The sequence below is a fragment of the Astyanax mexicanus genome, chromosome 22, assembly GCF_023375975.1.
Source record: "Astyanax mexicanus isolate ESR-SI-001 chromosome 22, AstMex3_surface, whole genome shotgun sequence".
Taxonomy (NCBI): Eukaryota; Metazoa; Chordata; class Actinopteri; order Characiformes; family Acestrorhamphidae; genus Astyanax; species Astyanax mexicanus.
In genome coordinates, this window is record NC_064429.1 from 22,632,510 (window position 1) to 22,655,746 (window position 23,237).

A 23,237-nucleotide genomic window follows, 5' to 3' on the forward strand; every position below is an offset into this window, starting at 1 on the left:
TCTTTATAATATTTCAGAGTTTTGGTAAAATATTTTTTTCCAGAGCTATATATATATATATATATATATATATATATATATATATATATATAGGGTCTGTTTCCCAAAAAGGAATTGAGCAGAGATGTAGACTTTATTTTCCTTACAATGAATCTTCATTTAATCTTCATTTAAAAATTACTCTGTAGTCCGAGACTAGGTTTAATCCCTGCTCAGTCGTGTAATTTGGGATTGTCAACACAATAAAAGTCACAAGTACCTGATACCAGGCTTGCCTTTGACATCTGGCACATTCATGACAGTTGAATGTGCAGTTGATGCAGTTTGTAACTACAGCAGCTGGTTTTAAGTGTAAGTCAGAGAGCACATGTCCTAGACCTCCACGGCCGCCTGCGCTAAGCAGAGGCAGTAACCAAAGCTCTGTTTGAGTTGTTAAGCAGACAAGCTGGCGTTCTGCCTGTGTGCTGCCTACAGCAAAGGCCAGCAACACATGGCTATCACCACGACCGCTGAAACCCTGCTTTTCTGCCTCAGTTTCCTCCTCAAATAGCTCCTGCTCCTGCAAATTGCAGCGGTGCGGGTATTTTCGCCCTCCGTAGCCTCATGCTGAGTTTTGTTTGGGCTGAGAGAGGGCTTGGTTGTGTCTCAAAGTGCTGGCAAACATCAACACGCTCCGTGAGACGAACTGCATAACACATCATTCAGTTCTGTTGTGTTTTGTTTCGAACGCTATGCAATTTACGCTCAATGCTGGTTTGGTGTTGAGTGCCTTTTTTTTTAAGCAATGGCGCTCTATCTGCTGTATTTGGACTGTGTGTTACTATAAATAAATCTCAATTTTGCACTAATTGTAATGTGTGCACACACTTGTGTTTTCACAGGATGACTTTCCAGAACTGGCTGAAACATTTCTGGTGAATATCACTCACGTAGAATTAATGGGAGGTCAGACAGGAGCAGGACAGCCAAGCCTCAGAAGACCTGGGATGGAGATTGCTGAGATCACCATTCAAGAAAATGATGATCCCAGAGGGGTCCTTCAGTTTAATGTCTCCAGGGTGAGAACTAGAAACTATTGTCTTTTCATTGTCTTTATTGACCAGCCACAGCTTTAACACTACATCTTTGTATTTCCACACTTACTGTTAATTGTGTAAAACTCCACCTAAAAATTAAGAGCACTTTGTAGCTCTATAATTACAGTCTATCGGCCATACTTTACTATCCTCCTTCCATCAAGTGTATAGGTGCATCTAAAAAAATGTTAATATAATTGAAAAGTTACTTTATTTAAAAAACTCCCATATTATATAGATGTATTAAACACATAGTGATCTACTTTAAGTGTTTATTTATTTTATTGTTAATGATTACAGGGCTTTCGGCCACTAAAAACCCAAACATCAGGGTCTCAGAAAATTATATTATATAAGACCAATTGGTACTTTTGGCAGTGTGGGCAGTGTGCCAAGTCCTGCTGGAAAATGAAATGGTTTGGAAAATAAAATGAAATGGAAATGAAATGGACAATCTGCTGGTGTTGATCCACTGTGTTTTATCAAGTCTAAAGTCAGTGCAATTTTGTTTTCCCAGAAATCTTACAGCACTTCATGCTTTCCTCTGCTGACAACTTTCATGGAGAAGCAGATTTCATTTTCCAGCAGGACTTGGTACACTGCCCACACTGCCAAAAGTACCAATTGTGCTTATATAATATCCTTATTTTCTGAGAGACAGATTTTTGAGTTTGTATTAGCTATAAGACATAATTATCAACAGTAAAATAAATAAACGCTTAAAATAGATCTCTATGTATTTAATACATCTACATAATATATGAGATTCACATTTTAATCTGAATTACTGAAATAAAGTAACTTTTCAATAACATTCCAAACTTTTTGAGATGCACCTGTATGTTCAGCTGCTACAAGTGGATCAATCACAGCAGTGCTGCTGGAGTTTTTAAACACCTCAGTGTCATTGCAGGACTAAGAAAAGTATAAAGGCTATTAATCATATGGACAGTGGAGCAAAAAATGAAATGGAGAAACAAGGATGTGGTTATAATGAAATGACTTTTCAGTGTCATCAAATACATCAAATTGCTGTCGAGCAGAAAACTAAGAATTTAGGAACCAACAGCAGACTACATGAATCAAAAATGACAGCTTCATATCATGTTTTTTCAGGATGCTTCTGGGGTAGTCTTTGGCCACGAGGTTCCTCCACCTGATAACATCCTTTATCTACCGGTGGTGAGGCTGGCTGGTAGGAGTGACAGGATCGTGGTGTTCTGGGAAGCTCAACCAGTCATCGCCACTATTGAGGACTTCACTCCAACTTCAGGAAACCTTACCTTTCAAGATGGACAGGTAAACAATACCTGCTGGCTTATGCTCACATTGTGCTTAACGTTAACAGGGCTCATTTACATATATATAGGTGTTGGACAATGAAACTGAAACACCGGTCATTTTAGTGTGGGAGGTTTCATGGCTAAATTGGAGCAGCCTGGTAGCCAATCTTCATTAATTGCACATTACACCAGTAAGAGCAGAGTGTTAAAGTTTCAATTAGCAGGGTAAGAGCACAGTTCTGCTCAAAGTATTGCAATGCACACAACATTATGGGTCACATACCAGAGTTCAAATAGGACAAATTGTTGGTGCACGTCTTGCTGGTGCATCTTTGACCAAGACAGCAAGTCTTTGTGATGTATCCAGAGCCACGGTATCCAAGGTAACATCAGCATACCGCTAAGAAGGACGAACCACATCCAACAGGATTAACTGTGGACGCAAGAGGAAGCTGTCTGAAAGGGCTGCCCAAATCATGGCAGAATTCAATGTGCACCTCATCTCTCCTGTTTCCACAAGAATGTCCGTCATCACAATAAATTATTGTGGTCTAAAACCAGGTGTTTCAGTTTCATTGTCCAACCCCTGTACTATCTAAAACAAAATCATGCTGTTTAATTATAGGAAATGAAGTGAAACTATGCAAGAATCAAGAACATTTAGGAATATACTCTTAATGAGCATAAAGACATATAACATATATTTATAGCTTTTATGTCAGTTAATGTTAATGTAGCAATACATATTTGGATCATTTCTATTGTTTCATTCATCATGAAATTTTGACAATCCTCAATATTACATTTTGTAATTGTGTAAACAGCTTATTTTTAAAAGCCACTGTTGTTTCTTTTGTTCTTGAAAGTGCAAACTTTGCTCTTTGCTTTTATAGGCAAGTGCCATGATTGAGATCAACATTATTGATGACACTATTGTGGAGCCAATGGAATCATTCCTTGTAAAGCTGACACGTGTGATTGGAGGAGCAAGACTGGGAACAGACACTTCAGTCGTTATCAACATCCCCGCCAACGATTCCCCGCTCGGCCGCTTCGGATTCGAGGAGCTAACGGTAGATATAAAATTTGCATAGTGAGATAGTGAGATATGATACCCTGTTAAGATTTATATAAGCTAAATATAAAATTATATTTAATCCGGCTTTTCCTCAGATCACTGTCTCTGAGCCGCAGTACACTGATGATCCCGCCTCCAGGGCTAATCTAACAGTGGTCCGGAGTGCAGGAGGTGAAGGTACTGTTTATCTGATCTGGATTCTGGAGCAGAAGGCAAGAGATGACCTGCAGCCTCATAACGGAACTCTGGTGTTTAATGGAGTAAGTGGTGGAGATACTTATTTAATATATGGGTGTATTTACTATAGGAAGTATTTACTGTTTGAATGTAATTATACAGTAATTCATTTATTTCCTGTAGTTATCCGACTCAGTCCTAAGGAAGTTTATATCATTTTTATTTTCCTTTGTTCTTATAACCAAAATGTGGCCACAGATTTTTTCCATTTGTTTGTATAAATGATTTAGTCACACAATTTTTTTTTTTTTTAAATATTGGTACCGATACAATACTTTGAATTCAGTACCGAAACCCAAATGATACTTCGTTTACATCATATTTATGTAAAAGAGTAATCATGAGTAATCTCCTTATCATTCTGTCATCATGAGAGACTCTTGTTGAATCTTGTTGGAACAAATAGTGAGCATGTTTGTGGCGCTTTATTAAGAACAAAATTAATTGCTTGTGCTTAAACTTAAACAAATTTTGGGGGCGCCGAGTGGTCCAGTGGTCTAAAGCGCTGCCACTATAAGCAGGAGGTTGCAGGTTCGAACCCCCGCTCATGCCGTCAAGCTGCTCGGTAATGCTGCATCAGCAGCAGCTCGAAAAGAAGCGGTGGCTGACTTCACATGTATCGGAGGAGGCATGTGTTAGTCTTCACCCTCCTGGTGTGTTGGGGCATCACTAGTGATAGGGGGTTCAATAGTCAATCAATAGTCCTAATGAGTGGGTTGGGTAATTGCCCCTGTAAATTGGGGAGAAAATGGGTAAAATTAGAAAAAAAACTACAAATATTAAAATTATATTACTGGTGTCAAGTCACTTAGAATTACTGTATTATAATATCTCAGAAGAGAGAGAGAGTGCAAGTGAGAGAGAGGAAGAGACAGCGCGAGAGCGAGCGATCGTCTGGGATTTTAGGTGTGTCGACAGTTTGAATGATCACAGAGAACCTGCTCACCGCCTTTCTGTGCGTGTTCTCCACTTGTGAATGGCAGGGCATCGTCAGGACTGGTTTTATTTCTGTCTGTGTGTACTCTCTGCGTTTTTCTCTGGCAAGTTTATGAACGTTTCATGCAAAGTATCGAAAACAGACACCACATTTTTTTAAAGACCTTTTGGTACTCTGTAGTACCATGTAGGGGTGGGCAATATTATATCGTATACAATATATCGTGACACAGAAATATCATTATATTAAAAATCCATATCGTGATAATAGGGCTGTTGTGTCTTAAAAGTAGTTTATTATTTACTGTGAAGCTTTAGGTGTATTTATTGTATAACTTTTTTAGTTTGCAGTTTATATGCATGCACTAAATATTCTGCAATATTATTTGCTGCATTATATTATTTTATGCTATATTATTTATTTTGCCACATTATGATTATACTGTTATACTATTATACTATATTCCTGAAATGAATGAATTATTTTAGTTTTCCTATATTGCCAAGTATATCGTTATCGCTAAAATACCCTGAAATATTGTGATATTATTTTAGAGCCATATCGCCCACCCCTAGTACCAAGTCCAACCATCTTGAGTCACGCTCTAACACACACACACCTCTGACCTCTTTTCAGACTGAGTCTAGACAGACTCTGATGATCCAGGCTTTAGCTGATGCTGTTCTGGAGGGGGAGGAGAGATTCACCGTTCAGCTTCTATCTGCAGAGAACGAGGCCGTCATCAATCCCACAAGAAGTCAGTAATTAATGTTATTTTATATTAGATCTTTATTCTTCAACCTTCAAATGTGCTTTTGTGAGTTAGATATTTAAAGTTTCAGAATCACTCAGGGCTACATTAAGTATTTCTCTGTTTTGGTTTGATAGACATGGCCACAGTGGTGATAAGGGCAGACCGTGGAGCTCTGGGAATCGTAGGCGTAGCTGACACCTCCAGGAATGTTATTATTGGGGAACCTCAGGGTGCCTACAATGGCACGGCTCTGATCAGGTACGACTGTTCTTATGAATGTTTGTTGTTGTTGGTTGATAATTCAGAGTGTGAGCCTCATCAGTATTAACTGTATGTGTTAATGTGTTGTGCTGCAGTCTGGTCAGGGGTCCAGGCATTTTTGGTGAGATTGAGATATACTGGAACATCACACCAGCTGTACCCGCTGAGTTCTTGGAGATCTCAGGAAAGGTTATAATGAGGGATCGGCAGTCTGCCGCCACCATTCAGCTGAAGGTAAGCCCAGATCGTCATGGGAAGTGTATTACTGTGAAATGTTTGGTAGATACAAGGTTTTTCAGTTGTGCTACAGTTTGTGCATTGAGTTGTTTGTGATATTCATTAACCTGAATTCAATACATGCATATTAGATACATAAAAATAAATAAATAATTATAAGGCGCATTATCAATAAACGTCTATTTTTTGGTCTATTTTCATACATACATTTTATGCGACACTAGTAACTAGTAGTAGTAAAGCGGTGTCACCATGTTTTCCGACCTGTAAAGCTAAGCTAAGTTAAGTAAACAAAAGCATAATTCCTAAAAGAAAAAACAAAACATTTCAGACGAATTAGACAAATCAAACGAGCGCTGGATGTAAATCTACACAGATTTCTCTCCAGAAAACTGCTGTTTATTTGGGTGAGTAAAGCCCCTCCATTTTCCACTAAAGCTGGAGCATTAGCATTAGCGGCTAACTGCTAGCGCCCAACAGAGCTACACTGAGGAACCCTGAGTGTTCCGGTAAGCCAGGGCGATATTAGCTAGCGATTTGTCCCACGTGGTTTGTTTTAACATGATAAATGCACAGGCTACAGTACGATATACTCTTCTCTGAACAGCAAAAGAGCTAGCGCTGTGGTTAACAGCTAATGCTAATACTGCTCCAGCAGTGCTCTCTGGGGTTAGCAGCAGAATACAGGCATATAATACTCACCTCCAAAAGGGCTAAAGGGCTAAAGAGCTAGCGCTTTGCGCGATTAGCAGCTAATGATAATACTGCTGGAGAACTAAACTGAAACTCTATTATAATGCTGTACTTCAGCGGTGGGATTAAAAGCGCACCGGATTAAAAGGCGCACTGCCAATTTGATTTTTGGGTAAATTAAAGGATTTTATAGTGCAAAAAGAATACGGTACCTTTTAGATATAAATAAACATTAGGGGCCTGATCATACATCCTGTGTATTGCATGTTCTCCTCCACCAGTCTTGCACACTGCTTTTGGATAACTTTATGCCACTCCTGGTGCAAATTTTAAGCAGTTCAGCTTGGTTTGATGGCTTTTGATCTTCCTCTTGATTATATTCCAGAGTTTTTTTTATTTGTTAAAATCAAAGAAACTCAGCATTTTTAAGTGGTCTTATTTTTTCCAGAGCTGTATATTTATATATATAAATGTCTTCTCTTCTGTTCCAGGCTCTGGATGATGAAATCCCGGAGGAACGGCGGGTATACGAGCTGAGGCTCGTGTCTCTGACTCCGGGATCAGAGATCAGCCCCAACAGACAAAGTGCCATCATCACCATGGCTGCCAGTGACATGCCCTATGGCCTCTTCTCCTTCTCCCAGTCTTCCCTCAGCGCCTCCGAGGAGGACAGATCAGTAAGAGTCCCCAGTTTTACCCGTCGTCTCTCTCTGCAGCCTCTGCACACGCAGACGTTCTCTGTGATTTTACCATGGAACGTTTTTTTAATCAGTGGCAAGTGGTCAAGTCTAGTGACCACTGTAACTGTTTTGTCGGCTGCCATAGAGTCCCAGTTTGTAGCTGCAGTTTGAGTCTGGGTTGGTTTTGTTCTGGGGGATTGTTTCTGATTTACAGCCAAAGATTGTGTAACACTGTGTTCTCAGATACTGGAATCATAGAAACAGTGGGGCAGTGTATGGATATTCCACTGTATGGTCATTTTAAATTGATGGAATCTTGTTGTGTATAGAACTACACACACTGGAAGCCTGGATACACTGGATACATAAAATAGATTTGTATTTAGTCTTCTCTTTTTAGGTAAATTACAGATTTAAAAATTCCTATTAAAAATTAGATGAAGAAAGAAAATGTTATAGAGAGAACAATAAAGTGCGCACAGCCAACACAGAGTTAGAACATAATATAGGATTTACAAGTTTACCTAAGGTAGCCCACGGGGAATGACTACAAACTGATGAAGAGTTTTAAAAAGGAGTGTAGGAGAACACACCCATTATGCCAATAGATTTTGCCAGAAACTAGCAGAAAAGAAGCTGCCAATGGCAGCAGACTAAATGCAGTTATTATATAAGATGATTCAATTCACACAAATGTTCCCCTAATTTAAAAGAGTTGAGTAATGTTTGGAAATATCAATTAATACATTTTTGGTCAGTGGTGTTAGTTGCCTCTGCTGTGTTCTGGTACTCTGGTACTGTATGAGCTGAGGGATGTAGGCTACTCTTAAGAGGGATATCTGGTTACTAGTGTTATTAGTCTTAACTTCCTCCACAAGGCTTGTTAGTCTTACACATTCTACAAAAACATATGACTTGCGTTTGTAAAAAAAAATGTTTTAAAAATATAACAGATAGTAATCAGCAGTGTTTTGTCTTTCAGGTGAATGTTACAGTGGTGCGCTCCATGGGGCTCCTGGGCAGCGTGTGGGTCAGCTACCAGACAGAGGGCCGGACTGCAGTGATCGGACTAGACTTTAACCAGTCCTCAGGCAGACTGCTGTTCAGTCCAGGAGACAGCTTCAAAATCATCACCCTGAAGATCCTGGACGATTCTCTTCCAGAGGGACCCGAAGAGTTCTACCTCAACATCACTCAGGTGCAGCTTCTCAATGACAGGTAAGCCCACAATAATGACAAAAATGAATTTAGAGAACTTAAAGAGAGTATTTCTTTTTGTACTTAGTTTTTTTACCACTGTGATTATTAATTTCCTCATTCTTCCTTCTCTCATCAGTGCATTGAACTTTACCATAAGGGAAGAAGGTCTGCAGCTAGATCAGCCTCCAGCCATTGGAAACATCTCCTCTGTCATGATCCTCATCCAGAAGAATGACAACGTCGAGGGCATCCTGGAATTTGACCCAGATTTCACCAATATTACTGGTACACAGACACACTTGCTCACAAGTGGTGGATTGTTTTGAAGACTAAACATAGTACTCTGATTCCTGTATTTTATGTAAGTGTTAATATTTAGGGTTGCACTGATCTAACGTAAGGATTAGGCCCAACCAGGCTGAACCTAGCTGTTAGCATCGTGGCTAACACACTATTCCAGGTTTCATAATTCAGATTCAGAATAAAAACCTATAGACACGACATACTTATCATAGCAAACAGCAAAACCGACCTCATATCACAAGTTCCTTATCTCTTTCCTGTTATCAACTGTCAGTGAGTAATCCAGCTTGAAACCAATAGAACCAATATAATTACCTCTATCTCACTCCAGCTTGTTATTTTAAGCTACATAATTCAAGCTCAGAATCATTTTAGCAACAAAAGAAATATAGTTTACTTACAGCAAAATGTACCTCATCTAACCAGTGAATCATTATTATCCCTTTATTAATAGTTAATATTACTGTTAGTGCACCGTCAAAGAAGCTCACTAGCAAATGCTAGCCAGTTAGCATAACAAGCTAATACACTGGCGTGGCAGCAGCTCAGCTCTGTGGAATCAAACACTCATCTAGCTCTGTCCTGCCAGGAAAAACATAAGAACACCACTTTATCTGTGGAGCTTCTGCTGCTGTTCCTCACTGAAATCTGATTTTTTGATGTATTGTATTATTTTGTGGAGCAAACTACATGCAGTACTAATCAAAGCCTTAATTTAAAGCCTTACATTTTATATTATATACTCCTGACAGTAGAGTAAGTCACAAACCTATATAAAAGCCTAGTCATTCAAAAAAAATACTGTGATATACTGTGAAACCATCAGAATCTTGACAAATACAGTGATATACAGAGATTTTTGGTCAAACCACCCAGAACTAATTTCTTTTAGTTCTTTTAGTTCGGCTGCTGTGTCTGTTAGCAATGTGGCTCCAGCTGTTAGCATCATGGCTATTAGCATTCATTTCTGAGCTTCAGAGAGGATAAGCATATCAGTAGCATAGTATCAAATAAAAAGAATAAATCCAAAAATGATAGGATCTGTTGTTTTTTTCCATTCTGTTGTGTACTTAATTTTAAATGCTTTAAATGTTGTTCAGAAAGAATGTTAGTGAATTAGTTGGTATCAGATCTGAGAAAAAAGATGGATTGGTGCACCTTAATATTGTTTGTATTTCTTCTCTCCTTGCTCTGTCCAGTTGAGGAGGAAGTTGGCACTGTCTCTATTCCTGTACTGAGGAGGGTGGGTACGTACGGGCAGGTCACTGCTGAGTATTTCTCCAGAGGTGTTACTGCTGAACCTGGCGCTGACTACATCCTTCCAAACGGTACCATCACCTTCAGACCCGGCCAGATCCTCAACCACATCAACGTCACTATAGTGGACGATCTGGACAGGTGAGTGGCAGTTTTCAGGCATTTCTAGGACTTTTTTATGTGTCCCATGATTTTTGACATATCCAACTGAAGCTTAAAAAAAACGTATCGTATCGTAAGCAATAATATGCCAACATTTTTGAATATCGTGAACAATATTATACCCTGAAATATCATTCAATATCACCCAACCCTAAATATCACATCAGGGTACTACAGTTTTTAGCAAAAGAAAAATTCAAACTGTTCTTATTTTCCATTATATATCTACTAGAGACAGATAATATCTGTCCAGTATATCTGTCATTTTACTTATACATTATAATGGAGTGCATTATTATTAGTATCATGACATTCTGGATTATTGACTTCTGTTACAAATAAAATAAAAAAGATCTTGTATTTTTTTATATCTCAGTTAGGGGTGTGCCATATCATATCATATGCAATAATAAGATTTAATGTTCATTTTGTTGCAGTAGAGTAATCTTGAAATATATATTTTTTTAATTCAATGTTTTATCATATCGCCAAGAGTATCGTTATCGCGGAAATATCGTGAAATATCGTGATATTATTTTAGAGCTATATCGTCCACCCCTACTCTGTGGATCAAGGATTGTTAAATTCCCACTGGAAGTTTGTAAACTCGTCAGCATTCAGAAACACTCACAAGATAGCAACTCACGGCTTATACAAATGTGGCTGTTCCCACGCCATTTCTTAGGGTTAACAATTTATGATTATTGTACATACTGCTATGTGACTTTTCATCAGTTTTGGCAAGTGACTGTACTAATCTTATTATTAATTATATCAATTATGACTAGGCCTGTCGCAATGAGATTTTTTGGTGGACGATATATCGTCCCAGAAATAATAATAATTAGTGATACTCAATATTTTTGTAATTTTAAGACAAAAAAAGCAATTATACACTTTTTATAGACAACACATTTTGAATTAATCATTTATAATAATTAGTTTGGGAATTATATACTTATTTCTTCATCTACTTTACTCCACATTTTGTGTATGCAGTCACAGTTATTGAAGCATGACTGGCTAAAATACTGTTAACTGTTATATATGTGAACAAACATACAAATAAATACAATAGACAATATCACAATTATTAAAATGTATTTATTTATTGTACGATAAATCAATATTGCATTTATTGTGACAGGCCTAATTATGACATATTCAATTCTGTTCATCTCTCTTTACATTTACAGGGAATATAACGAGATGTTTGAGATCCAGCTCACTGCAGCCACAGGGGGCGCTATACTGGGTGCCCAGCTCATCTCCCAGATCACCATCGCCAAGAGTGACTCGCCCAGCGGCGTGGTCCGCTTTGTCAACCAGAGCCTCATCACCATCCCCAACCCCAACAGCACCCTGAGGCTCAGCCTGGTGCTGGAGCGCGTCGGCGGGCTGGTCGGAGATGCAATGGTGAGCCCCGTCTAGACGATGACCTCACCGTCAACATCTGCAGCTTAGCACCATGATCTTAGTATTCCGCATATGGGGAAAACATTTGAGGGGGGAAAACAAGCTTCCATTGGATGTTTCCACTGCTTTACACATTCAATACGAGTGAGAACTGGGGTCAGGAAATGTTCAGCTGACCGAGACTGGAAGTACGACCTGTCATTTTAATAAAGGTTGTCTGTCTGAGTAAAACTTATTTGGGAAATACTGTATGTTGACTGATTTAAAGGCCAAATTATTTATGACTCACAAGTACATTAGCCACAGAGGTGCTGATATCACTTCAGCAGCTTTATTATTAGGCACAGTTAATATGTTCCCAGTGCTGTCTGATATACAGCTCAGACATTAAACTGAATCATTCAAATCATATTCATGTTAGAATACTTCTGTCTTATTTTCAAATATTTTGGAATTAACAGTTTAATAAATACAAAATCAAATCTTGCATTAAAGCGACAGTCTGTAACCTAATTTTGGCAATTAGAGGCCTCTCTGGTGTAAACATATATTTGTAATGAGCATAAGGAAAAGTACGTTTAAAATGTGTTTTTGGTATAAAATGTGAGAATGAGCGGAAATATACGTATATATATACGTATATATATATATACGCAGTACCACATAGCTAAAAATGTAAAACTAAAAGTATATTGAAACTTAGTTTAAGCTCCTAAGACCTGGCGTCCACATACTGTATGTTCACATTACATTTTGGGTTGTCTAGACCCCAACATTAAATTGTGCTCTACAAAGTCCTAGTGTCCTCATATGAGGCCATTATACTCTCACCTAGTTGTGCAGAACAGTTTAAGATGTTATAGTTTCGATTTTATTCAGAAATTTAAGCAAACAGTAAATACAGTAAATTATTTTTTTTTACTTTGTTATGTCTTCATGTTGAAGCTCAAAGGAGCATGATTGCTGTATCTAATGATAGGAATACATTGCACATTATTATTCATTGTGAAACTATGTAAATATAAAACTAAAGTCCTCATATGTGGACATCTTTTTTTTTCCAGAAATTACATCATGTAGTTGAATTTATTGTTTTTACACTAATCAGTTGCCAATTAGCCTAAATAGCAAATAGAAATAACAAAATGCATGCCATGCAAGAGTTTGGGTCTTAGGAGGTTAAAGCAGCAGTCCTTATTATTTTTGCTTATAAATTGAAAGCATTATTCCTGAGTAGGGAGAGAAAAACTCCCCTGCAAAGCTAAACCTATTCATTCTAAACACTTGAGTGGTGTGGTAGGTTTTTCCTGGAGATTTTCTAGCTTCTGACTATTCATCCCACAGCTTTTGCTGGTTACCTGAGCAACTGCGCTTCTGCTAATGGTGCTGATAAAAGAGCTACTGTGTCCATGCAGATATCACAGCAGCAAACTTATTCTTCATCTGCTCATGGGAGAAATTAGAAACAAAAACACACAAAAAAACACAAATATATCATAAAAAGTTCTGTGTATTTAGCACTTGTTGGTGTGATAAGGAACATTATTCTAATACTGAACTGTGTTTGTTCTCCTTTAGATAACGTGGTACATCCTGGGTCCCAACTCGAATGCTGTTTTACCTCCTGTAAACACGGATATTGCTGAACCTGTGAACGGATCGTTCGAGTTCAGAGATGGAGAGGAAGGAGTGCGGGTGATCGAGCTGCGGATTCTGCCACATGGAGAGGTGGAGGTGGAGGAAACTTTTGTTGTCAAGCTGCGCGTTGTGTCTGGAGAAATGGGTGTTGACGCCAGAGCTGGCTCGGTTACACTCAGGGTGAGTTATCAGTACTTTACTTACAGTTCACAGAATTTATTTAATTTAAACACAGATAGTTGAGTGAAAATTTTAATTTTAAAATACAAATACAATTTGTAGAAAATTTAGGAAAAGTTAGGAATAATAGATCACTTTTAGTATGGGAGTATAAGTGTTTATAATGCTAAAGCAAAAATGATGTATTTTTACACTGTTCTGTATAAGTAATCATGAACATCTTTATTAATGACTAAACTGTTCGTTTGTGAAACTTTTTACATACATATGTCCAAACTTGTTATTTAGAAAGCTGTTATGAATGCCTGTATATGTGTTTTAATCCCATATAAATGTTTTACTTGGATTTTGTTATGAATGAAGCACCTTTAGTTTTTATAAATGTCTGTAAAGGTCTTATTCAAAGCTTCGCTCTCTCGATCTTATTTGTGCTTTCTCTCGCTCTCTCTCGCGCGCGCGGTATTTCTCTCTGTCTCTCGCTCGCGGTCTCTCTCTCTGTCTCTCGTTCTCTCTCTCTCGCTCGCGCGCGGTCTGTCTTTAGTTCTCTCTCGCTCGCGCACGGTCTGTCTCTCGTTCTCGCACTCTCGCTCGCGTGCGGTCTGTCTCTAGTTCTCTCTCCCTCGCGTGCGGTCTGTCTCTCGTTCTTGCTCTCTCGTTCGTGTGCGGTCTGTCTCTCGTTCTTGCTCTCTCACTCGCGTGCGATCTGTCTCTCGTTCTTTCTCTCGCTCGCGCGCGGTCTGTCTCTCGTTCTCGCACTCTCGCTCGCGTGCGGTCTGTCTCTAGTTCTCTCTCGCTCGCGTGCGGTCGGTCTCGTTCTCTCTCGCTCGCGCGCGGTCTGCCTCTAGTTCTCTCTCGCGCGGTCTCTTTCTCTGTCTCTCTCTCCCCCTTGCTCACTCGCGCGCTCTGTCTCTCTCTCTCTCTCTCCCTCTGTTTCTCTATTTTTTGTTCATTCGCGCGCTCTCTTTGTCTATCTCTATCTCTCCTCTCTTTCTCTCTCTCAGAATTGAATTGAATGACACCACTAATAAAATTAATTTTTAACAATCTAAAGCTGTTATTTCTTGCTTCCAGTAATATTCTTAAGAAAAATATTTGTAGTTTAAGCAGTTAAAGTAATGCTGTTAATGTAGGAGGGAACCCTGGTTCCAGGCGTTTAATGGAAGGGCTCGAGCCCCATTACAACATTTCATCCCAACAAACAAAACATGATTTTAACAAAGTTCTATTGTTATTATGATGTTAATAAAGGTGAGACTATACAGAATGCCCAGCCTCTTTATTTTCCCCACCAACCATGCCGTGGGGCTCTCCTAATATATGTGTATATATATATATATATGATTTATTTTCTGTGTGTGTAATAGATTGCAAAGTTTGGTGACCCCAATGGCATAGTGCAGTTTACGGATCCGGATCTGAAAGAGCGTGTGTACAGCGAGCCTGCAGACGGTGAAAGACCACTTAACATCTCCCTCCTCATCACACGCAGAGAGGGAGTTATGGGCAACATCACTGTAAGCACTAACCTTTTACACTAAAATTAAAAAGAGTAGTCCACACAGTCCATACAGTAGTATTGAAAAGTTTGGGCACCCCTGATAATTTTCATGATTTTTCTTTATAAATCATTGGTTGTTTGGATCAGCAGTTTCAGTTAAATACATCATAAAGCAGATGAATACAGTGATATTTGAGATGTTAAATAAAGTTTTTAAAGGATTTACGGAAAGTGTGCAATAATTCTTTAAATAAAATTAGGCAGATGCATATATTTGGGCACCCTTGATGTTTTTTTCTTTCATTTAAATGAAGACAAAACAGAAAGGTAGGGATAAGTGGTAGGGCCAAAGGGAGAAATGGGATTGGGCCTAAGTGTTAATTTCTTATGCTCCATGGCTTTTATTAAAACCCCAAATATCACTGATAATATTGTTGGGAAAGGGACAGAAACTCCTAGTAGTTACCAGAAATATATCTAAAGAGTCTATTCTACTCTCAGGTCTTCTGGGAGATCTTTAGTGAATCAGATACGACGGGCGACTTCTCTGCTCTTCGTGGCTCCGCCATCATCCTGGCCGGTCAGCGTGTCGGAGAGATAACCCTCAGCCTGCTCCCCGACTCCGTCCCAGAGCTGGAGGAGGTCTACACCGTCCAGCTGACCTCAGTGGAGGGCGGAGCTGAGCTGGACACCTTCCGCAGCACCACCCGCATCCGTGTTCTCGCCAATGATGAGCCACACGGAGTGTTCGCCCTTCCACCAGAGCGACAGGCGCTGATAATTAATGCTACTGACCGCTCCAGGCTTTTAGCTCTGAACATCAGCAGGCTGGCTGGGGCGTTTGGTAATGTCAGTGTTGGGTACAGGATCAGCTACCCCACTCCTGGACAGAGCTTCACTGAAGATAGATCTACTGGCAGTGTGCTGGTGAGAGATGGAGAGACGTCTGCGAGTGTTACTGTGCCAGTCAGCACACAGGTTAGTACAGGGGATTTTATTTATACATACAGCTCTGGAAAAAAATAAGAGACCACTTAAAAATGATGAGTTTTTTGGATTTTACCAAATTGAAAAGAAAGGTGGACGATCACATGCCATCAAACCAAGCTGAACTGCTTGAATTTTTGCAGCAGGAGTAAAGGCATTAAGTTAAGCAGTGTGTAATACTGGTGGAGGAGAACATGTCAAGATGCATGAAAACTGTGTTTAAAAACCAGGGTTATTGCACCAAATATCTTTTTTGTTATTTCAGCCATTTCTCTTTTTTTCCATAGTTTCTGTAGTTTATAGAATAAAAACAATTTTCATTTTACTCAAACATATACCTATAAATAGCAAAATCAGAGAAACTGATTCAGAAACTGAAGAGCTCTCTTTATTTTTCCCAGAGCTGTATATCCTCTAAAAAGTTACATTCTCTTATATGGAAGTTTACTTGCTTGCAAAAGTATTTATACCCCCTTTTTCACATTTTGTCACATTACAGCCACAAATATAAATGTATTTTATTAAGATTTTAAATGATAGACCAAAACAAAGTATCACATGATTGTGAAGTGGAATGAAAACAATACATTATAGGCTTTTCTTAAAATCAGACTTTTTATTTCATTTACAGGTATTCTTTGCGACCGGCTTTAACATCACGGTGGAGCTGACTAATGCGACTCTAATAGGACCTATATTCAGCTCTTCTCCTCGACTGCAGCTTGAAGCAAGGACTGCTGTTCTGTCTGTGCCTGAGGAAGCAGCGAATGCTGAGGTTTGTTTCCACTTTTTTCCTTTTTTAATTTTTTTTTTTTTGTAAAATGTAACCAAATGGCCAGCAGAGTGCTCCACAGTCACACATTATATGTACATACTGTAGGTCAATGGAGGAGTAAATACACCATCATCAGTGCAGACATCATGATATTAAAAACAACACAGAAATAGCAAAAAAAATGGAGCATATGAACGTTGGTAAATGAGTTAAATAAGTGATATTTATAAAGTATTAATAAAGTATATAATAATAATATACAGTTAAATTTGGGAAATGATGATTGTTTCTATACTTTCAGTATATATATATATTCAGATTTAAAATCGGCTTATACCAATTTTACCCTTGTTTTATTTTCTAGCATAATTAAACATATGCATGTTGGATATTCATTCACAATAAAGATGTTGTTTAACACTTTCAGACCTGAATTATCACCAGTGATTGGGTTGGGGGGGGGGGGGTGTTAGAATACTGTTTTCAATCTGTAATGCACAAAATAGAAGACTCTAATATTCTACTATAGAATATATATATAAATATATATATATATATATATATATATATATATATATATATATATATATATATATATATATATATAATTAACTTAAAAAAAAAAAAATATATATATATATATTACATTACATTACATTGCATTACATTGGAAACCTGTGTGTAATATTTTGTATTTCATATTAACCTTTTTATTTCATAAACCACATCTAAAGAGTAAAAAACAGAATTAAAAATCACATTAAATTAGTAAACATTAGCTGTTACTTTACCTCAGTGGCTCTAGTACTACTCTTCTAGGGCTGACCCGACCCGACCCTGTCCGACTCATAAACTGTCATTATGAGCCCGACCCCACCCATAAACTGTAGCGAGGAGAAAGGCTGCAGAGATTGTTGGGGTCTCTAGTGGGTTTTTAAAATGTTAATATATAATTTAATTGGATAAGTTTGCTTTTGTTAGCCTATATTCTGCTCATTAGACAGTGTAACAAAGCTCAAGCGAACATTTATATTTATTAATACACATTTATATATTTAATTTATAGAAAATAATAATAGCTTGTATAAAAGCATTTACATTTATTAGAACGATTTAATTGGACGACGCAGGGAAAGCCTTTGTCACGCCCACATGCGACCAGTTGGAGGGGGGCAGTGCGACCGTGTGCGTTGACGCGACGGAGCAGTGTAAATGCACCGTTACGCGTGGCTTCTTCACTGCGACCTCCCCGCGGCGCACGCCGGTCCGGCCAGTGATCTGCCACACATTTTGCTATTAAAGATTGTTTCAACATTTTTATCAGATTCGTTTTAGGCCTACTATAATACATTTTAATTTTTTTGTTGTTTGTTTTAGTTGATTTTTATTATTTTTTTCGTCCATGTCTGCACTGATGTTTTAAAATCAAATTATGAAAATGTGTCTTGAAGGCATGGAAAAGTCATGAAAAATAATATAAAATAATTGGTTAAAAGGTGTATGGACCCTGTATGCATTTTTTTTCAATATTGGGCTATCCTTATTTTATTTGATTTTTTATTATTATTTTATTTCGCCTGACTTTACTACTATCAGATTCTGTGCGTTGGAAGAAACTGCCTTCTCTTTTTACAGGTGGGCTTTGCCTCCTTGGCGCTGCACGTGTCTGAAGTGGTGAGTGGTCAGTGTGAGGCGGTAGTGAGCAGGACAGGCCTGTATGGAGATGTGGATGTGCAGTGGAGGGCTGGATTCCCTGCTGGCCAGAGTCCATCAGGCTACCAGCCAGGAGCAGTCACCCCCAGCTCAGGTTAGTTAGTTAACCTCCACCTCTTTCACTCTTAAACACACGAAGAGGCTGAGAAAATCACACAAAGCAGAATACAAGGTAGTGTAGCATGAAAATGCTCAATATTTCATCACTAATAGTCAGTTTAATGTTTTTTTTTTTGCTGTCTGTTTGCTTTTGTGTCTCTAGGCACTGTGACGCTCTCTCACGGTCAGAGGAGTCAGATTATACCCCTCTCTGCTGCGTATAATATATCTGAACCTGTTGTACACGCTGTTCACCTGACCAGTGTAGACTCCAGAGCACCAGGGGGAGCCAGACTCAGGTAAAAGTAGATGTTTTTACAATGTATTTCGACTTTGGTTGTACAATCATTGACAAAAAACCTATAATACACCCACTAGTTCTTACCACAAGAGGGCACAAAAGTGCATCCTTTGAAAATCTAAAGGCATTTCGAGGCTACAGTAGGTTTGTAGTGGTAGTGCACCTCTTGGTGAGAGATCATTGACTGTTAGATATGTCTTTATGATGCACTCTACGAGACAATTTCCACAGTTGACTTTGAGTACGGGTGCATTATTGTACTGATAGAAACAGAACCTGTCCTGTTTGGGTAGTGCACCACTTGGTGAGAGATTATTGACCACTAGATACAGCTCTGGACCAAATTTCTGAAGAGACCACTTCAGTTTCTGAATCAGTTTCTATGATTTAAACTATATTTTTATAACTATATGTTTGAGTAAAAAGAACAGTGTTGTTTTATTCTATAAATGAAAATGAGAAATGGCTGAAAATAACAAAAAAGACGCATAGCTTTCAGACCTCAAATAATGAAAAGACAATGCAACATTCATGTTCAAAAAGTTTAAAGAGTTCAGAAATCAATATTTGGTGGAATAATCCTGGTTTGTATTCACAGTTTTCATGCATCTTGGCATGTTCTCCTCCACTAGTCTTACACACTGCTTTTGGATAACTTTATGCCACTCCTGGTGCAAAGATTTAGGCAGTTCAGCTTGGTTTGATGGCTTGTGATCATCCATCTTCCTCTTAATTATATACTCCAGAGGTATATAATTTGGTAAAATCAACAAAACTCATCATTTTGAAGTGGTCTCTTATTTTTTCCAGAGCTGTATGTCTGTATGATGCACTTTAAGACAATTTGCTTATTTGACTTTGAGAACGAGCACATTATTTGACTGAGAGAAACAGATTTAAAGATTTTGCCCAATTGAAAGTTGACTTTGAGAAAGGGCGCATCATTGGACTAAAAGAAACAGGATGGTTGTTTTAACAAATTGCCCACCATCTAGGCCATCTGTCAGAGTCTGTTTGGTCTGTTTGATTCTGCTTTTGCTGTGGCACAACACAATGCCTCAACTGTTAGAGTGTGGATCTGGGGAGCCATTGCATATGACTGTCAATCACCACTAGTAGTGATACCAGGACCACTTACAGCTCAGTGATATTTGTAGGAGTTGTGTTGAACATGTGGTGTTTCTCATGGCAGGACTTCCAACTACTGTATGATTTTTCAGCAGAATAATGCCCAACCTGCTACTATAGAGGCTCCATTAAATTACACAGTTTTTTTTGATTGAGTGTTCCTGTATTTGTTATACTCAGGCCTGGATACACAGTAGCAGAGGTGGAGCCTTTGGGTCTGTATCGATTCTCCCCCGAATCTCAGCATCTGGTCATCGAGGAGGACGTCCGAACCATCACCCTCTATGTTCAGCGCCTCTACGGTTTCCGTAGCAACCGGACCCAGCTGTATTACAAAACCTCGCCGGGCAGCGCCACCCCTGGTGAAGATTTCACCCCTGTGCCTGATGGTCAGCTGCTGTTTGACGGCCGCCAAACATCCGCCGCCATTCGCTTATCGATCCTTGATGATTCTCTGACAGAACCGGACGAGACGTTTTACGTGAACCTAACCGATGTTCGAGTTCTTAGCGCCAGCTATCCTTCACCCACTGCCCGTCCACGGATCGTGCCAGAGAACAGCGTTTCCACCATCACAATCCTCACCAACGATGCTGTGAGTGGACTGTTAAGCATTGGGCCATCGTTGGTCCGCACTTCTGAAGATGCTCAGGAGGGGGCGGCACCTCAAAAAGTAGTGCTAAGAGTGCGCAGGACCGTGGGGCAGACCGGGGTGGTTAGTGTCAGGGTTCGTGCGTACGCTGGAGGTCTGGTGGGTCCGGGGCTGGACGTGGCTCCATTCCTTCAGGAGAGGAACCTGACCTGGGCTAAAGAAGGAGAAGACTTCACGATGGAGCCTCAGATAGTGACGCTGACGGAGGGTCAGAAAGAAGCAGAGGTCAGCTTCTTCATCCTGGATGACCTGGAGCCAGAGGGACAGGAGGTCTTCTTCATCTACCTCAGCGATGCGGAGGGGGGGGCACAGATAGTCAGCTTGCCAGATGAGAGTGGCTTCACTTCCTTTGCCAAAATTATTATTCTTGGTAATTATTTTTTACATGTTTTGGTGTTTTTTAATAAAAATCCTAGTTAATGCTTAATTTTCAGCTCTCTATTCTAAAATTCTAACCATATATGGCTTTCTCTTCATTCTTCTCAGGGAGTGATCTTCACAATGGAATTGTGGGTTTCAGTTTAGGTTCCCAGTCAGGTCAGGCTCTGGATGAAGACTCTCGTAACAGGACGGCCTTACTCTTTCTCCAGAGGCAAGAAAACAGGTAAAAGTATTTCTTCACTTACATCACTCTAATATCCAACGCTGCTTGGCTCTATTACTGTGTTAGATGCTTAAGTCTAAGTTACAGTAAGTAAATTAGTACTGTATTTTTTCGCTATAAGGCGCACGTACAATTCGGTGCCCTTTATGAATGAATTCTACCTTGTCAGGTTGTAAGGAGCAGTAAAGCTACTCTGCTGATTTCCTGCGTTATAAAGGAGTTTCATTTAAGTCTCTGCAGGCTAGAGCAGTATTAGCATTAGCCGCTAACTGCAGCGCTTGCTCTGCTTTTCGTCACTCAGAGGTTAGTGTATCGGACTGTAGTTTGTGTGTTTACAGTGTTAAAATGAGCAACGTGGGACTAACCGCTAGCTGATAGCGCCCTGATTTACCGTTCCTTAGTGTAGTGCTGTCGGCTGCGTTTACTAGCGCTAAGCACCGCTAACAGTGGCTAGTGCTGTTCTTAGAAGGGAAACATGCCAACACCCTTGTTCCTTAATATTTTCGCTTAAAATGCGCCTTATAACCCCATGCACCTTATGTATGAAAATTGACCAGAAAGTAGACGTTCATTAATAGTGTGCCTTATAGTCCGTAAAATTCGATAAGTGTTTTTTAAGTGTTGCTTGTGTTTTACAGAGCGTTTGAGGATGTTTACGTGTACTGGCGAGCCACGTTCAGCACTGCAGCTCATACTCTGTTCAGTCAGGGAGTGAATTTGACGCGAGAGCTGCTGCAGACGTCGGGCAGAGCTCTGTGCAGGAAAGGAGAGGTGCTCTGCCTCCTACGTCTGGAGGTCCGACCAGATCAGGTACAGTAGATTCAGCAGGATCCTGCAAACCAGGGGCCGTGAAGAAACCTAAACCAAACTAATGTGAAAAAGAGTACTTTAATGCTAGTGGAACTACATTTGGAATAAAATTAAACCATTTTACATAGTTTAAAACAAACTGTCCAACAAAAAACTGGCAAAAAACCTTTAGAGTTGTCATGATGATAAGTCTTATATTTTTGTGATTTTTTTTTCTTTCATATTTTAAAAGGGGACATATTATTACAGTTTTTACAAAAGTTAGATTAGGTCTAAGCTCTATACAAAACATGTTCATGAAGTTCTTTTCACAAAATCACTCTCACATAAAGAGTCCCTTTCAGAATAAGACATTTAAGGACATGGCTGGAACTTTTACGCAAATAAGCTTTTGCTGGCTGATGCCATGTTTACATTAAGCGTTTACCACATTTTAGCAGAATTAGCTTGTGCTAAATGACAGAAAACGAATAGGCTAGTTCATGGTTAACTGCGATAGATGCACAAAACTCTATAAAAAATATTTAAAAGTTCTTACATCTCCATCCTCTGCTGACTTGTGGTGGACAGTAGGTACAGATCCCCTCGTCAGACAAAGTCTGCTGGCTAATTCTTCTGTGTACTGTCTGAGGTGACCAAATGACCAAATGGCGGATCTTTAACTGATCTAGTGGGGGGGGGGGGGGGGCCTCTAGTGGGGGTTGACGGGTGAAAGGTGGTATGAAGGTGTTTTTTGTAATGTGTGGAGTGTTTAGTGTTTAGTTCTCAGTGTTTCACTGGAGAACCAAGTGAAAAGACAAAAGGCTGAAAAAATTTGTTTAGCATAATATATCCCCTTTAGTGAATAGTGTATCAGTCCTTTAAGCCCAGTTCTTTCTTAAAACCCCTCTTGTTTTTTTCAAGGTAAAGTTAACATGCATTTTGACAAGCTGTAATACACATCATTAAAGAAACAATGTCAGCCATGTCAAAGTCAAAGATTTGAACACTGAGAGATAAAGAATAAAGAAGAATAAAAAAATTGTGTTTGAGTGTCTCTACACACTACAGTGAGAGGGAGAGAGATGGGTGAGATCAGACAAAGAGAGAAAGAGGAGTAAAAGGGCAAGGGGGGACAAACAAGACCACAGTTTTTATACTCCTAAACCACTATTTTACCATTACGTCCCAGATCATCTAACCCTGTAACTGTGTGTTGTATTTTCCGCATGTCCCTTTTTCTTGTGCTCTACCTACAGTAGGTGTTCCTCCTGCACACTGTTCCTCTGTACTGTTTTG

General features: G+C 39.2%; 1 protein-coding gene across 4 annotated transcripts in view; it reads left to right on the forward strand.

The window, feature by feature from the left end:
• Window positions 1-23,237, forward strand: part of adgrv1 (adhesion G protein-coupled receptor V1) — a 252,872-nt gene that overhangs the window by 118,004 nt on the left and 111,631 nt on the right. For all 4 annotated transcript variants that reach the window (XM_049470643.1, XM_049470644.1, XM_049470645.1 and 1 more), the window contains 21 exons: window positions 882-1,058; window positions 2,193-2,375; window positions 3,253-3,432; window positions 3,533-3,697; window positions 5,248-5,368; window positions 5,500-5,623; window positions 5,722-5,860; window positions 7,048-7,233; window positions 8,219-8,454; window positions 8,573-8,721; window positions 9,939-10,137; window positions 11,355-11,574; window positions 13,153-13,392; window positions 14,757-14,906; window positions 15,392-15,868; window positions 16,509-16,652; window positions 18,288-18,459; window positions 18,628-18,763; window positions 20,074-20,915; window positions 21,032-21,149; window positions 21,788-21,959. In XM_049470643.1, coding sequence (XP_049326600.1) covers window positions 882-1,058; window positions 2,193-2,375; window positions 3,253-3,432; window positions 3,533-3,697; window positions 5,248-5,368; window positions 5,500-5,623; window positions 5,722-5,860; window positions 7,048-7,233; window positions 8,219-8,454; window positions 8,573-8,721; window positions 9,939-10,137; window positions 11,355-11,574; window positions 13,153-13,392; window positions 14,757-14,906; window positions 15,392-15,868; window positions 16,509-16,652; window positions 18,288-18,459; window positions 18,628-18,763; window positions 20,074-20,915; window positions 21,032-21,149; window positions 21,788-21,959 — 4,530 coding nt within the window. The remainder of the gene's footprint in view (window positions 1-881; window positions 1,059-2,192; window positions 2,376-3,252; window positions 3,433-3,532; window positions 3,698-5,247; window positions 5,369-5,499; window positions 5,624-5,721; window positions 5,861-7,047; window positions 7,234-8,218; window positions 8,455-8,572; window positions 8,722-9,938; window positions 10,138-11,354; window positions 11,575-13,152; window positions 13,393-14,756; window positions 14,907-15,391; window positions 15,869-16,508; window positions 16,653-18,287; window positions 18,460-18,627; window positions 18,764-20,073; window positions 20,916-21,031; window positions 21,150-21,787; window positions 21,960-23,237) is intronic.